General features: G+C 34.2%; 1 protein-coding gene across 2 annotated transcripts; it reads left to right on the plus strand.

Annotated features, from left to right (window-relative positions):
• Positions 1–491: 491 nt before the first annotated feature.
• LOC123557250 (lysosomal thioesterase PPT2-A-like) lies at positions 492–18,061 on the plus strand. 2 transcript variants are annotated; one of them, XM_053525535.1, is made up of 9 exons: positions 493–684; positions 2,076–2,229; positions 2,894–2,986; positions 7,018–7,072; positions 9,245–9,297; positions 14,902–14,985; positions 15,405–15,489; positions 16,088–16,142; positions 16,889–18,061. In XM_053525535.1, the coding sequence occupies exons 1-9, from the start codon at positions 547–549 to the stop codon at positions 17,030–17,032; spliced, it is 861 nt and encodes a 286-aa protein (XP_053381510.1). In that variant the 5' UTR covers positions 493–546; the 3' UTR covers positions 17,033–18,061. The 2 variants fall into 2 exon arrangements, with proteins under 2 accessions (XP_053381511.1, XP_053381510.1); XM_053525536.1 differs by lacking the exon at positions 2,894–2,986 and having other exon boundaries at positions 492–684.
• The last annotated feature ends 35 nt before the right edge of the window (positions 18,062–18,096 follow it).

The following is an 18,096-nucleotide window of genomic DNA, read 5'->3' on the forward strand; positions in this document are numbered from 1 at the left end:
TCTCACTAATGAGAGCGTCGTGGCAAGAGGGATCACTACGTAGGAGTTTGACAACATCAATATCGGTCGGACATGCATAAAATACGCGTTTCAAGTCCGATTATTTGCCTCGGTTATGCCCCTTTTTAATTTTATGAGGTATAAAACCCGTAATGACGCTCGGAAATTTCCGTACGATTTCGTATCTACGTCTGTTACTTCGGCACTTTTCGGCCCTAAGCGTAGCTCATACGATAATAACCGGAGAACACCGAAATCGCGTACGGAGAAAAACGCAATCCGACGGAAGGTACCTATAGCATGTACAGATCCACCGTCTTGAGTATAAAATTGAAAAAAAAAAGTTTCTATTATCGAACCTTTTTATTGTTTTATTGAATGTAGAACTTCTAATTACATAAATGATCATTAATCATCACATTTAGAAAAAAGTTGTTACCGAGTAAAGCAACCAAACAGTAGTAGCTTTGTAGTTGAATATATCTAAATGTTGTAAACATTGTGACTTTAGTATTGAACAACAGTAGGCAGCATTATATCATAAAGATGTTGTTTTTAAGAATAAGTCTACTGGTTCTTTTACATCAATTGCACCTTTCGCAAAGTTACAAACCAGTTGTATTTATGCACGGGGTATTTAGTAGTGGAGAAAAAGCGAAACACATTTTTCAGTGGATAAATGAGGTGAGCTGTATTTATTGTTGATGTTGTATTTCATCTTTCTTCTTCTTCTTCTTCTCCTTCTTCTTCTTTTACGGTCACGATCGAACTTTAATATAGTGCACGTGTGACTAGAATGTATTTCCACTAAAGTAAATTTAAGGGTAATTTTCAACTGAAATTATACAATACCATTATGTATTTTTAACTATGACGTATCATTATCTCGCAGAAAGACATTTTGTCAAGGAACAATTATTGTTGTTAAGGTCCGTTTCATATTTTTTTAGAATCAGGTGGATTTTTCAACCAATGCTTTACTTTAGCAAAGACAAAATGTGCATACTTTTGAAAAAAAAAGACCTATTTCATGTTTTTGCTGTTTTGTTTTTTTTGGGTCCTATTAGAATTATCGTTACGTTTTTTTATTTTGTTTAACTTTTTCAGTGTGTACGAAATTGTACATTTGTCATATTGCATTCTATTTTCTTTTGTTTCGGTGTATATATGAAATGACCTTAAATTGTAAAAAAATATTTTAGATAGTTTTCTATTTTCGCTCTGTAACGAATACAGATCATCATTCAATAAATCTAGTATAATATTTTTCTTTTACTTTATGTCACTGATTAGTATTTAAGCCTCCAAATATGTTCTTTATTCAATGAAAAAGAGAGATAATTTGACAATATTGTAAACTTGATAGAGACAGTAAATTTCTTTGTACTTTTTTGTATTTGTTCTTACACAGTCGACATAGTTTATAAAGAAATGGGTGTATTTTTCACTTATGTCATCCAGTTCACATACAATCGAGGTTATCTGAAAATAGAAAAATGTTGCACTTTCAGTATACATACAATGTATTTTGATTTAATTTTAAGTAATAAATATCCATAGTGATTGTTTTTCATAGCATGTGACTTTATAAAGGCATTGGGCCGAAACGTTGTCACAAAGAGAGATAATAAAAGCTATTTTGATTGGAGTCAACGATACTGCTGTGTTTGGTCTGAATATGTTTTATTCATAATAATAAACCGCGCCATGGGAAAATCAACATAGTGTGTTTGCGACCAGCATGGATCCAGACCGGCCTGCGCATCCGCGCAGTTTGGTCAGGATCCATGCTGTTCGCTTTCAAAGCCTATTAGAATTAGAGAAACTGTTAGCGAACAGCATGGATCCTGGCCCGACTGCACGGATACTCATGCTGATCTGGATCCATGCTGGTCGCAAACGCAATATGTTGGTTTTCTCATGGCGCGACTCAATTATGACATCAGTTTTTTATTTTCTTTTAAATATTGTCCTCAGCATATAAGCAAACCTGCGTTCAACTACAGCACAAACTATATGTTGGCGTCATTCAAACTATTGTAAACATGAAACGTGATACATATTTTACAATACAGTCACACCCCGGTACAGACACATTCACAGTGAACATGTACGAAAATAAGAAAAGTATAACGAATCTAAACAAGCAAGTAACGAAAATAGGTGCCTGGATGATAGAACTAATGAAGAAATACAAAGATGGGATAAACCTCATATGCTTTTCTCAAGGTGAGTAATTATACTACATGTAGTTATAATTTTACAGGGAAGTTATGTTTATCTATTAAAACGTCGACGGAAATTTAGGTTATTCATCTCCGTCCTGTGACAAAAGCTAGATGACTTATAAGTTGATTTTTCTATTTGGGCAGATAGAGAATTTAAATAATGCACGTGTTTAATCGCAAAACATCGGGTATTTTCTTATCTTCCGAATGATACACTGTTGAGGTGATCGGATTGACACGTGTTTCATGTATAGCGATAGCTCTGTGAATGCTACTCGCCGACAGAGTGGGTGTTCATTTCCACCAAGTTTGGTATAGAAATCATATATGACACTGAAAACTGAAAATGTTGGTGAAAATGAAAGTTAGATATTGGTAAAAATGCAAGAAAAATGTAAACTTTCTGTATTATTTCAAAAGCGTTGCCTTCTGTACCCTATTTCTGATTATTTAGAAGAATATCTTGCAAATATCACATGTCAATAAGTTTGTACCACTAATCAGTTTCAGAGTACTCATTTCTTAAGGGTTTTTGAAAGAGACTTTTTTTTGCCTTAAATGTAAGGGAGACAACTACAAATGCCCGTTATCATAACGGCGGAATTTTAGTACCACGCTTCCGGACGTGAAAACAATATAACTGCGACTAATGTTAAAATTTTCAGGTGGTCAAGTTTGCCGTGGAATCATCGAGCGCATGGATCACAATGTACACACATTTATCTCCCTTAGCGCACCACAAGGTGGACAGTTTGGACGTACGTTACAAATCTCCTCCTGCATCTTTGATTGTTCTTCATTCAGCATTTTAAAAAAAAGTTTTCATCATCATGTCAGTTTTTTTTTGTCAATTTCTATCGTTTAGGTTTTACCTGAGACGAGATTAACGCAAACTTTTTATTTAAGAAATAATTTTTATAGCAAAAGTGTGCTTTAACATTATTTATGCACGATGGGCGGTTTTTCGTCGGGCATAATAATTTAAATTCTAACACGATCCGATTCATTTCCTATTAAACAAAGAAGTCAGAAAACGGTGAATTATTATACAAAAAATCCCTGTTCTGACGTCACAATTATTACCTCATGGCGTCAAACGTAATAGCGGCGCACTTGAAAAGAAACCGATTGAAAACGCGCAAATATTTCATGAATGTCTTCAAGGATATACTTAAAATCCTTGGTAATGTGTTAGAATCGGAATAATATATCTCATTTAGCGGTTTGCTCTTGAATAAATAATTGTTTGTCGTTCAGATGTGTATTATTATATCACTTGGGCTGCGCCCTCGTGATATAATTCCTTCGCATCTGAACTCCAAACAATGATTTATTCAACGACAAATCACTGGATGAGATATATTATTTCTTAATTATTTGAATGACGTATTACCGACCAAGTGTATAAATAGTCACGGTTAAAACACGGTTTTGCTATAAATAATTTCAATTCTAATATGCCTTTTATCTAAAACAGTAGATAAATATAGCAGTGCTCTTTTTTGGCCGCAACAAAAAGTTTGACGCCACCGCACGTTAACGTGACGTCATTCTAGCGAAAGCGTGTTTTAACAAAGACAGGCATATTATGGCTAACAATGCTTTAATCATCACAACTGCAGTATATTAATGTGCTGACATCACACCGACGTGATATTTAGCGCCATGTACGCATCGCGAAATAGCGCTTTCAAATTTGATCAAATATTTCACTTCATAACGTGTTTAAAACAAAATGTCACATAGCATAACTGTCTTAATTAATTTACACACACATGAAGTTGCGCAGAATAATTCGCCATCACTTGTGCCCTATTGAAACTATTCAGTAAGACGTATTACCATTTCTGGCGTGTATAAACAAGGAGCCTGACGACCTATCACTTGGCGCCATACATGCATATCAAGAATCGAACTTATTTATAGCAAAACCGTGTTTAACACTATTTATACACTCGGGTGGTTATACGTCCTCGTGAAATTATTACGCCCGACGTATAACCGCCCGTCGTGTATAAATAGTGTTAAAGCACGCTTTTGCTATAAATTATTCCTTAACTAAACCTCATATTTGTGTCTCTGACGTCACTTTAACGTAAATATCGACTTCAACGTTAAAATGATCACCAGTTCGAAGACATTTTTAAATGAAAATATGATGAGAAACAAGCAAATCGATACTTGTTGACTGAACAGAACAATTTGCAAAAAAAAAAAACAGTCAACAGACGTGAAATCATGGTTCATCAAAAATGGACGTCAATGGTCGTGTTCCAAGGTTTGCAGAGAAAAAAGTTACAGAAATATCAAAAAAGTAAAAAACGCATCATATGAGGATCAAATAGGCTGAATTTTATATTAAACAAAATATAGAAACGGAACCAAACAACTTCAGATTAGGCGCATTTCACCTTAAGCGGAAATTCAATGATTTCTCTTCAAAATAGTCCGGAAAGCGATTCAGTATCTTTGATCTGCTGCATATTAATGTTAGGTACTAGTACTTGACGTAAGGCATATTCAAGTCCAGTTTTACAAATCTTAAAGCATTGCTGTGTGAAGAACGTGAATTTAACGGTTAAACATTCAGATATGAGCTTGAATATAACACAAAGATAAAGACGCACAGTTTACTAATTTAAACTATTTTTGAAAGTTATGTTTCCAGTATTTATTTACCGAATATTATCATATGTATACGCCAAGCCGTACTGCTTTATGAATTGTTATTTCTTATTTTTTTTCACATAGCATAACTGTCTTAATTAATTTACACACACATTTCCAGCGGACATTCGTACCCCTTGTTTCTATGTCCTGCCAAAAATTCATAAAAGTCCAGACATTAATTTACCTATACAGTACCCTGGTAGACCTATCGTCTCAGCGTGTAATTCGCCAACTGAGAACATTTCTAAGTATATGGACTTTGTACTTAAACCGCATATGATTAACTTGCCGTCATACGTGAAAGACACTACTGACTTTATTAATAAAGTGAAAGATATGAAAATTAAAAGTAAAAACACATATTTGGTAACACTAGATGTATCATCTCTTTATACTAACATTCCACATAATGACGGAATTGACGCCTGCAAGTATTTTCTACAACAGGACAACCATAACAGCAAATTATCGACAGAAGAAATTTCCCATTTGCTGAAACTTGTACTCGAAAATAACTACTTTAAATTTGGCGACAATTATTACCTCCAAAGGATGGGCACGGCCATGGGTAGTTCTATGGCACCAACCTATGCTTCCCTGTTCATGGGCAAGTTTGAACATGACTTCTTCCAAACTCGGGACATCAAACCAACACTGTGGTTAAGGTTTCTTGATGATGTGTTTATGATATGGGATCATTCGCTTGACGAGCTGCATTCATTCATCAATGAAATAAATAGTTTCCATCCGAATATTAAGTTTACTCACACCATATCTAATAAATCCGTTTCCTTCTTGGATGTTCAAGTATCGAAAAGCGATTCGCTTCAAATTGAAACAGATATTTATGTGAAAGAAACAAGCAACCATCAGTATCTCGACTACACTTCGTGTCATCCGAAAATGTGCAAGGACGGAATTCCTTACAGCCAGGCCAAACGTTATAGGAGAATTATATCGGACGACGATTCATTTGATTCATCACTTCATGAATTACGTGACTTCTTTTTAGACAGAAATTATCCTAAATCTGTGATAGATGCAGCTTTTGAAAAAGTATCACATATGACACAAAGTGACGCACTAAATTCCTCAACCAGAGACAAGAAAAATGTACTCCCATTCACAGTGGTATATAATCCGTCGTTACCAAATATTGGCCGTTCAATTAATAAATACTGGGATCTTTTGAAGTTATCAAATAACAAAGGTGTTAATTTTGTGCATAATACGTACAAACCTACTGTAGCGTATAATCGGCCTAAGAATCTGCAAGACTTTTTGATAAGCTCAGAGTTTACGACTAACAGTACGAACATTTGCGCATCTGAAAGTTGTAAAAGAAACCGTTGTTCACATTACCCGCGTATTAATACTGGGACATCATTTACGAGTCACGTTACAAAGGAGACATTCAATTTACGTCACAACATGAACTGTCAAACTAAAAACGTAGTGTACTTAATAACATGCAAATAGTGCAACATGCAGTATGTTGGACAAACTATGCAACCTGTTTCCAAACGTATGAACAGCCACAAATTTGATATATGTAATTTCATTGACTCTGCATTCTCTTCCAATGTTGCTACACACTTTAATGCAAATAATCATTGTATGAATGACTTCTCATTTATGCCGATTGATATTGTGAAAAATAATATTGACCGTCTCTGTAAAGAAACTTTCTGGATCCATAAACTAAAAACAAAAAGTCCGGAAGGATTAAATTCAAAACTGCTATTTACAATACATTAAATTCATGAATATTATGCATGTGCAGTTGTGCATTTACACATATACTCTGGGTACTATTCCGTTTTTTCCTATCGCCGCTTTTTTATGTAATCTTCCTATAGGAAATTTTTGGTATTTTCATATCCGGGATAGTACCTTGTACTAATTATATGTATATAATTATATGTATTTGCATTTTGATATTTTGATTAACGTTTTCCCGCCATTTGACGTTACGTTATCAGTTTTACGTCACGTCCGTTGTTTATATTTGTATGTGTATTATCCTGATGAAGGCGTTAGCCGAAACGTTGATGAGATAAAAAAAACTATACATAATACGTGTTGATGTTGAAATACCTATCGCATTATTTTTTTTCAGTGACTTTGGCATTAACGAAGTTGTTTCCAAAGTGGGTACGGGATAACATTTACGAGTAAGCTTTTATGAGACATAAACTTCTCTTTTACTTTCTTTTCGTAATATGAGGGAGGATTCGTAATATGTTTCTGCTTGAATTATTATAGGCACTAAAATGTGTGCGACTGGCCGAATAGTTCTAGCACATGACTAAGTGTTACTGAGGTTCGAGCGAAAAGCGGCGATGATCAAATGATTCGGGGATTGCAACTTGAACCATTCTACCACCCAGACGGCATAATAAGATTCATTTGTAGGCCTATATGACCAATGTAAATTCTGTTGAAATTGAATAAGCAACGGATAAATGATGGTCAAACAAGCAAATGCTAAAGAAAACATTTTAATGATAAAAATATGACAGTTTCATTATGATTTTCAAGTTACTAAAAATAAACGCATTATTTGGAGATAAGAGAGGTGTTGTGAAGGTAATGACCCGTGCCTCTGTAAGTTTACACAACATAGATTTATAGGTATGGAAAATGGCACGAAAAAATGATATAGCATAATGGCGGATTCAAATAGTCCTCATCTTCCTTTTGCTCTGTTGAGCTATTTTCCTTATTTTCTTGCAATTGTTGCTTAAATCACAAGAAAGATCTACGCTTGACATGTAGGTAGCATTTTCATAATGAAATAATAGCATGACAGAATTTGTCATGGAAACTTATACACCACCACTACAATTTGGGGTCTCTTTTTCAGCTGCTTTTGCAGTTTGTGTTTGACTGACAATATTTTCTATCAGATATGACCCCAACTTTTCTTTTGATTCTTATTCAGCGCTGACAATATTCTTGTTACAGACATTTTAAGTGGGTCCCGAGGTGTGCTGCAGCCATTGGAAATTTGTCAATTTTATATTAAATAGAGAAGGACAACTATTTAGTGTGTTGATGCCTATATATATACGTGTCCATGACATCACGTTTTTATAGATGTATCTTGCACACGATTCCGATCTGTATCATAACTATATAAAATTATTCACGTTTTTCATCGTCTGCTAACTACTTTGTCTCCAGTTCCCGGTAGTTATTTTACCGCGTTTTCTGCTTGCAATTCACGATTTTCTCATGTTTTCCGTGCACTATATAAGTGATTGTTAATTGATATTCTTCACTCGAGGTTGAATATTTGACAGCATAACAAGTATTTTGATTATTTGTTTATTCCCTCCCACCCACCCTAACAAACATTTCAAGTTTCTTAATAGTTATTGCTGATGGCTTGTAGCTGTATTCGAATATCAAAGACAGATTTGACTTTTTGATTGTGATTTAAACAAGAGTAATCATTTAGTTCTAGAGAGATTCCTTAGGCCAGACATTACGTCTCCTTTATGTTCTGATAGAAAATAAGGTTCACAGCTACGTACCTTATATTTCAAGGGTCTTTAGACATTAACAGTTCCTTGTTAATTATTACTGTTGAGTGTTCATGTTTTACTAGATATACATTTAACATTATATAAGAACATTTGAATTCTTCATGCCAGACTCGGTATCTACATTTAGAAAAGTAACATTCACAAGTACGCATTTAATTCTATATCAATATATTTTATGCTGTTTTTTCCCATGCAATGTTATTCTTTCGTTATCAAATGGAAATTGCCGTTATCCTCTTTGAGCTAGTTTTCATTGTATTTTTGATTTTACCTTGAAAGAATGTTATGTTTTACACACTGCACATTTTTTCTTATTTTGTGGTTATTCAACGAAGCTGAGAGAGACCAGAATTGCCATCTTATATGCTGTTTAACTATTCTAGATAAGATGAGTTCAAGTTATTACATTTGGTTCATTCGGGACCTAATAGAAAGCACATTTTTACAGTTTAGATTTTCATGTACATCTGATTGTATGTTTGCCTTAAATTTTGATAGTATGTTTTCAGGCTGAGTGGTGTACAAAGATAAAGAAAACCACATTTACCCCACTTCTACTGGTCGATCATCAACACATCGCACAACATCGTACCGTCTGATATTTGCAAGACAAATATATTCGTATTTTTTGTACATTGGAATGCTGTCAAATACTAGGACCTGTATCCTATATTTTTGTTTGTTGTTTTTGTAGTTAGGAACATGAAATTAGTGAATAATTGATTTACTCACGACATAGTGAGTAATACTCTTTATCTAAGTATTACTAATCAAGCACATCTGTTTTCTTTCTAGGGTGTTATACACAAAAGGAGGTCAAAAATTCTCTGTGGGAAATATCTGGAATGGTATGTTAGTTAACAAAAACATACAACAGAAGCATGTTTTAATATATCTAAAAACGACGGTTGCGAAATGGAATGTTTGTACGTATTGTCAACGGTTTCTAGCCGTAATCAAATTTTTAAAAGGTTACTTTTCGGACAGGAACGTTATATACAGGATATAATGTTGCTATATAAGACATATACATGCTATTCACATGTTGGAATGACAAATGCAAATTAGTTTAACGCTTTTACGTACTTGATATGTACATGTATAGGTCAGCTGCTGCTTGTATTTATACAGTGGCGTTGCGAATGGAGATAGGGTCTAATATTTGGGAAAGCAATGTTACAACCACATTTGTAATAAATATTACATTTCTCGTTTTTATTACAAAAGTGGTTGCAAAGGTTCAACCATATTTGTAATAACCAGATTTGTAATAAAAATCGTTAACATTTTTTTTTTTTGGAAGATGTGTTTTCCCACGTGATATTCAAGCTTATGCATGGGTTATTAAGCACGTGCAGGTCGAATTAAACTGTCCTGGGTCATTTAAGACTCCAAATGTTTTACCTGAAAATCCTTGTTCATGGACATATTTTACTTTAAAAAATTATTACATTTCTCGTTTTTATTACAAAAGTGGTTGCAAAGGTTCAACCACATTTGTAATAACCAGATTTGTAATAAAAATCGCAAACTTTTTTTTTCGGGAGATGTGTTTTCCCACGTGATATTCAAGCTTATGCATGGATTATTAAGCACGTGCAGGTCGAATTAAACTGTCCTGGGTCATCTAAGACTCCAAACTTTTACCTGAAATCCTTGTTCATGGACATATTTTTACTTTAAAAAATTATTAAGCTTATGCATGCGTTATTAAGCACGTGCAGGTCGAATTAAACTGTCCTGGGTCATTTAAGACTCCAAATGTTTTACCTGAAAATCCTTGTTCATGGACATATTTTACTTTAAAAAATTATTACATTTCTCGTTTTTATTACAAAAGTGGTTGCAAAGGTTCAACCATATTTGTAATAACCAGATTTGTAATAAAAATCGTTAACATTTTTTTTTTCGGGAGATGTGTTTTCCCACGTGATATTCAAGCTTATGCATGCGTTATTAAGCACGTGCAGATCGAATTGAATTCTACTGAGTCATTTTATAACTCCAAATGTTTTACCTGAAATCCTTGTTCATGGACATATTTTACTTTAAAAAAAATATTACATTTCTCGTTTTTATTACAAAAGTGGTTGCAAAGGTTCAACCACATTTGTAATAACCAGATTTGTAATAAAAATCGCAAACTTTTTTTTTCGGGAGATGTGTTTTCCCACGTGATATTCAAGCTTATGCATGCGTCATTAAGCACGTGCAGGTCGAATTAAACTGTCGTGGGTCATTTAAGACTCCAAATGTTTTACCTGAAATCCTTGTTCATGGACATATTTTTACTTTAAAAAATATTACATTTCTCGTTTTTATTACAAAAGTGGTTGCAAAGGTTCAACCACATTTGTAATAACCAGATTTGTAATAAAAATCGCAAACTTTTTTTTTCGTGAGGTGTGTTTTCCCACGTGATGTTCAAGCTTATGCATGCGTTATTAAGCACGTGCAGATCGATTTGAATTCTACTGGGTCATTTTATAACTCCAAATGTTTTACCTGAAATCCTTGTTCATGGACATATGTTACTTTAGAAATTAATTACATTTCTCGTTTTTATTACAAAAGTGGTTGCAAAGGTTCAACCACATTTGTAATAACCAGATTTGTAATAAAAATCGCAAACTTTTTTTTTCGGGAGATGTGTTTTCCCACGTGAAATTCAAGCTTATGCATGCGTCATTAAGCACGTGCAGGTCGAATTAAACTGTCCTGGGTCATTTAAGACTCCAAATGTTTTGCCTGAAATCCTTGTTCATGGACATATTTTTACTTTAAAAAATATTACATTTCTCGTTTTTATTACAAAAGTGGTTGTAAAGGTTCAACCACATGTGTAATAACCAGATTTGTAATAAAAATCGCAAACTTTTTTTTTCGTGAGGTGTGTTTCCCCACGTGATATTCAAGCTTATGCCTGCGTTATTAAGCACGTGCAGGTCGAATTAAACTGTCCTGGGTCATTTAAGAACTCCGAATGTTTTACCTGAAATCCTTGTTCATGGACCTATTTTACTTTAAAAATTTATTACATTTCTCGTTTTTATTACAAAAGTGGTTGCAAAGGTTCAACCACATTTGTAATAACCAGATTTGTAATAAAAATCGCAAACTTTTTTTTCGGGAGATGTGTTTTCCCACGTGATATTCAAGCTTATGCATGCATTATTAAGCACGTGCAGATCGAATTGAATTCTACTGGGTCATTTTAGAACTCCAAATGTTTTACCTGAAATCCTTGTTCATGGACATATGTTACTTTAGAAATTTATTACATTTCTCGTTTTTATTACAAAAGTGGTTGCAAAGGTTCAACCACATTTGTAATAACCAGATTTGTAATAAAAATCGCAAACTTTTCTTTTCCGGAGATGTGTTTTCCCACGTGATATTCAAGCTTATGCATGCGTTATTAAGCACGTGCTGGTTGAATTGAACTCTCTTGGGTCATTTAAGAACTCCAAATGTATTACTTGAAATCTCTGTATAAATATTTGTCCTAAGACATTGAACTGGCATTTTTAAAGGTTCTAGCTTGATAGAAGATGTCGGAAAATAGTTATGAATCTATTCCAGAAATTCTTACGCATAAATATCTTTTCAAACAAATTTTACTTGCCAAAAGGCCTGTAAACAAAAGCCATTTCATATCAGCAGATTTTAGTAGATTCTTTATGTAAGCTAATTCGTAGCTATATATCACACATGCGCAAAATAATTTCTGTAGGGATTAATTCCTCAAAATTTCATAAATACCATTTACTTTTAATTCTAAATTACCCTAATCCCGTTGTAAACAGTTGTCGTCTTGGGGTATTCAAGATCATCTTTAGTGAAAGGTCGTTTTTGCATTAAGCCTATACTCTTACAGCTTACCTACACATGGACATAGACACGAACAGTTTGCGATTTTTATTACAAATCTGGTTATTACAAATGTGGTTGAACCTTTGCAACCACTTTTGTAATAAAAACGAGACATGTAATAAATTTCTAAAGTAACATATGTCCATGAACAAGGATTTCAGGTAAAACATTTGGAGTTCTAAAATGACCCAGTAGAATTCAATTCGACCTGCACGTGCTTAATAACGCACGCATAAGCTTGAATATCACGTGGGAAAACACATCTCCCGAAAAAAAGTTTGCGATTTTTATTACAAATCTGGTTGAACCTTTGCAACCACTTTTGTAATAAAAACGAGAAATGTAATAATTTTTTTTAAAGTAAAATAGGTCCATGAACAAGGATTTCAGGTAAAACATTCGGAGTTCTTAAATGACACAGGACAGTTTAATTCGACCTGCACGTGCTTAATAACGCAGGCATAAGCTTGAATATCACGTGAGAAAACACATCTCCCGAAAAAAAAAAAAACGTTTGCGATTTTTATTACAAATCTGATTATTACAAATGTGGTTGAACCTTTGCAACCACTTTTGTAATAAAAACGAGAAATGTAATAATTTTTTAAAGTAAAATATGTCCATGAACAAGGATTTCAGGTAAAACATTTGGAGTCTTAAATGACCCAGGACAGTTGTATTCGACCTGCACGTGCTTAATAACTCATGCATAAGCTTGAATATCACGTGGGAAAACACATCTCCCAAAAAAAAAAAAGTTTGCGATTTTTATTACAAATCTGGTTATTACAAATATGGTTGAACCTTTGCAACCACTTTTGTAATAAAAACGAGAAATGTTATAATTATTACAAATCTGGTTTTTATTACAAATGTGGTTGTAAGCAACGGTGAGGCTCAATCAATAAATAGTAAAGTATTTTAAAGTTCAGTAGCTTGTAATATTTCTCTTGCCGAAATGTTGTATGCAAATCGGAGCGTCGGCATATTTTTCTCTCGATATTTTTGTCAGATAAACAAGGGAGTCAAGCGTTGTACATCATGTGATAAGAACACCATGACGTCAATTATGACGTCAATTAGCTACATGACATCCGGTTCATGACTACCTGGATGAATAAAAGTCAACATAGATCTATCTTTTTAGTATCATATTTTAATTAGTATGACTGAAGGCAACCAAGGCCTTTTTGTGATTTGACATCTGATTCACCAACGTTGTTAATCAGACGATAGATGATGCCTTCAAAGTTGATTATATGATAAAAAATTTCTTTGATACGGAAGTGAACACTCAAGCGGACGAATGTGTATTATTAGTAATCGTATTAACATAAACATTATTCATCCTTTCGTATAGAAATGTGAAATAGTTACATGAAATTAATGAAACTTTCTTTCTATATTAAACATTATGACGTCATCAGTTTATTTCTGTGAAATTGCAAATTCTTAAAAAACAAAAATCAAAATCAAAAACACATCGGTGGTATGTTTAGGACATGCAATCATTTTTTTACGATTAAATTATATTGAGCGATCAATATCTTATCTCGTGCGCACGACATCTTATCTTGAGCGATCAACATATTATCTTGAGCGATCAACATCTTATTTCGTGCGCACAACATTTTATCTTGAGCTACCAACATCTGTTCTCGAGAGATCAACATATGATCTTGAGCGATCAACATATTATCTTGAGCGATCAACATCTTATCTCGAGCGATCAACATATTATCTTGAGCGATCAACATCTTATCTCGTGCGCACGACATCTTATCTCAAGCGATCAACATATTATCTTGAGCGATCAACAACTCATCTCGTGCGCACGACATCTTATCTTGAGCGATCAACATATTATCTTGAGCGATCAACAACTTATTTCGTGCGCACGACATCTTATCTTGAGCGATCAACATCTTATCTCGAGCGATCAACATATTATCTTGAGCGATCAACATATTATCTTGAGCGATCAACATCTTATCTTGAGCGATCAACATATTATAAGATGTTGATCGCTCAAGATAATATGTTGATCGCTCAAGACAATATGTTGATCGCTCAAGATAGTATGTTGATCGCTCAAGATAAGATGTTGATCGCTCAAGATAATATGTTGATCGCTCAATATAATATGTTGATCGCTCGAGATAAGATGTTGATCGCTCATAATAAGATGCCGTGCGCACGAAATAAGATGTTGATCGCTCGAGATAAGATGTTGATCGCTCAAGATAATATGTTGATCGCTCGAGATAAGATGTTGATCGCTCAAGATAAGATGTTGATCGCTCGAGATAAGATGTCGTGCGCACAAGATAAGATGTTGATCGCTCAAGATAATAGGTCGTGCGCACGAGATAATTTAATCTTAAAAAAATAATAACATATGTCCTAAACATACCACCATTTGCATGTATAATCTAACTATCTTTTATTTTTGAACACAATTTTCAACAAAGTTATAAGTAGGCGCAGCTGGTGAATAATCTAAGAAGGAACTTACATTGAGAGATGTTTGTTTAGTTCCTTTAGTTTCCGGTTTATGATAAAGACGTGCATATTTTCAGATCCCCGTCACCAAGATAGATACAAGGAATTTTCCGAGTATCTAGCAGTGATCAACAATGATAGAACACATAACAGAAGCCAAGGTAAGAACAAATAACAAACCTTCTATTAAAAGTGTGGGGTTGGCGTCTCATAAACTGCTGATTCCGGTATTTGGATTATAATAACATTCGCCATACGATTAGGTATAGCCTACTCATTTAACCCTTACCTTGCTAAATTTCTGTAATGAACTCGCAAAATCTTCCAGTTTGGACAGTATCATTAACTGTTAAAAGGGGTGCTTACCAAAAAGATACTGAGTGATTTGCGAATAGTGCAGATCATGATCAGACTGCACGGTTGCACAGGCTGATCATGATCTACACTGGTCACAAAGGCGGAAACAATCGTGCCCAGGAGGTTCTTTTGGTTCAAACTAATATAAGTTGATCTGCGGTCTTAAGAGAGACGAAATTCTTTCGGAACTAAATGAATAATGTCAGCATTATTATAATTTCAGAATATAAGTCAAATTTCGCGAAATTAAAGAAGCTGGTTTTGATTGGAGGCCCAGATGATGGAGTTATTGCACCTTGGCAGTCGAGGTAATATGATTTACATTTTTCCTCTCTCATCCCTGTAGTGCTTTTAGCACACTTCATGAGAAAAGCGTTAGCGACACATTTAAAAGCTTCTGTCACGTCTGTTACATAAAATAAGTATAGACTGTAAGATATTGTATACTTCTTTCATTTTATTACAATGGTCCGAATATTTAAGGCTGCTAAATTCAAATTAGTTGCTCATTATCGTTGTGGGTGCGAAAACCCACATCGAAGACATCCTCATCCAACAGATGTTCGTCAACCTCATGAGACGATCAACCAGGCAACCATGGTAGATCTCTGGTGGGCGAGAATACATGGAAGGTAGAAGTTGTTCGCGAGAATTATATATCTAGCTGAACTGCAGTCAGTGATGCTATGTTTTTATGGCCCGTATATGAAATGGTCTTCGGATGGGAATCGAGACCTTCGTTACAAATCGACACACTTTGTGTATGACCTTAAACATAACACACCAGAATAAAGCACGATGCGCCTTTAAAATTTGGGAACAATCGAATGATAATCAATATTGCAGTTACGGGAAATTTAATAGCTGCCTTTTGTTTCCCTATACAATCCTTTTTATCTGTTTTAGCCAGTTTGGAGTCTTTGATGAAAAATTGAATGTACACAACATGTCGGAAACTTCGGTAAGTAAAAATTTTAGTCAAGGAAAGTAAACGAAATGTTTGAGTACAAACATCAGTAAGGAAACGTTTGAACCAATAACAGCCAAGTAAAAAAAAATTAGGTGATAACAACAATAAGGAAACATTTTTAGTTTTTAATAAAGTGATATTAATTACAAGGTAAATAAATGGAAACATTCGACTAAATATCTTAGTGAAAACAACGTTGAGGATTCATTGAACCAACATAAGTCAATATTTGAGTGGAAACTAAGGCGGAGATATATTTGAGCCGCGCCATGAGAAAACCAACATAGTGGGTATGCGACCAGCAAGGATCCAGACCAGCCTGCGCATCCGCGCAGTCTGGTCAGGATCCATGCTGTTCGCTAACGGTTTCTCTAATTGTAATAGGCTTTGAAAGCGAACAGCATGGATCCTGACCAGACTGCGCGGATGCGCAGGCTGGTCTGGATCCATGCTGGTCGCAAAGCCACTATGTTGGTTTTCCCATGGCATGGCTCATATTTAACCAATTTATTTTTCGAGGCATGGTCCAAATGAAAACTATTTTGAATTTCATTTGGCATACCAACTTCGTTCTGAGAATATAAATAACGAATTATTACATTTTTATCTTAACACATTGCCAGGAACATTGAATATTATAGAACTCTACAAATGAATAAGATGAAATAATTTCTTGTTACATGTATCGTCATGATTATATGTTATGTAATGCCTTGTATAAACCCGTTCTATTTCAGTGGTTCAAAGACGACTTGTTTGGGTTGAGAACGTTGTACAGTAGGGGAAATGTTGTTACATGTACGTTTCCAGGGGTGCACCATACATTTTGGCATTCTACAAAACCTGTGTTCGACAAATGCATCTTGCCATACCTTACATAATACCTCAAAATTTAATATTTAAGATACAGTGACTGTTAAATGATTGATAAGACAACATAAAGGAAACCTAGGTCACGTATAGCATTTTCAGTTTTACATTATTCATTACTTTTGTGACACTTATCATTACTTCTTTGACATTTATCTCTTGTTACTGTTTTGGCATTTAGCATTACTTATTTGACATATAGCACGGTGCAAACGACTTTTTCATACTTACATATATCAAACGACTGTAGCAAGACTGAACACGTGCATGCATTGTAAATCATTTCAAATTTTGTATATAGTTTTCAAAATCGTCCATACGAGACAAAGATGCATTTAAGCCGCTCTCATAATTTCTAAGAGTGATTAGATCCTAGATTACTGTACAATAAGAAATTGTCGGCAAATCTATTATCGTATTGATAATATTAACAGTCGTATTTTTAACATGAAAATGCCATCCGTCTTCTTTCACAAGTTTGAAATCTTTCAAAGTATTCCAAATATGAATTGCAATAAATAATATGACAACAACGTGGTCTAAGAAGTTTCTCTTTATGGCGGCGCCACTACCATTTGAACTTCCGGTGAATGGCGAGCAGTTGTTTCCAAAAACTATAACGTAATGATTCAACCTCATGTGTTTCGTTACCCTTCAGAAAGGCATCATTTTAATGACATAGGGTCGAGTTTAGGTACCCTTCTTACTAACAGTAAACTAAAACCGTAGAAATGCTTACATGACTTTAGTCAGTTTTTCAAATAATTTCAAGCACAACTATTTATATTAAATTTATTTGATATTATATACTACAGTGTAAAGAAATTTTTACAAAACAATGCATACAATGCATAAGAATAGAGAAGAGAAAGAAATGGAGGACCGTGAAAACATGCTAATGACAAAATGTGACTGATGGAGATGATTCATGAATTAATCAAAAATTTGCTGTTGTTTATTCCTTCCAGTTTGATACTCATCAAAAAGCTCTTCTAAATTGTAGCTTAAAGCTTAGAAATAAAAACAGTATTAAAGAACCGTTGTTAACTTACTGTCATTTATTTTCTATCCAACT

Source organism: Mercenaria mercenaria, chromosome 15, assembly GCF_021730395.1.
Source record: "Mercenaria mercenaria strain notata chromosome 15, MADL_Memer_1, whole genome shotgun sequence".
NCBI classification, from domain to species: Eukaryota; Metazoa; Mollusca; class Bivalvia; order Venerida; family Veneridae; genus Mercenaria; species Mercenaria mercenaria.

Coding starts and splice junctions, on each gene's coding strand:
- LOC123557250 (XM_053525535.1), top strand. CDS start 547: ATGTTGTTTTTAAGAATAAGTCTACTGGTTCTTTTACATCAATTGCAC. Junction 2,987..7,017: donor ACAAGGTGGACAGTTTGGAC/GTACGTTACAAA, acceptor ATTTTTTTTCAG/TGACTTTGGCATTAACGAAG. Junction 14,986..15,404: donor AACACATAACAGAAGCCAAG/GTAAGAACAAAT, acceptor TTATAATTTCAG/AATATAAGTCAAATTTCGCG.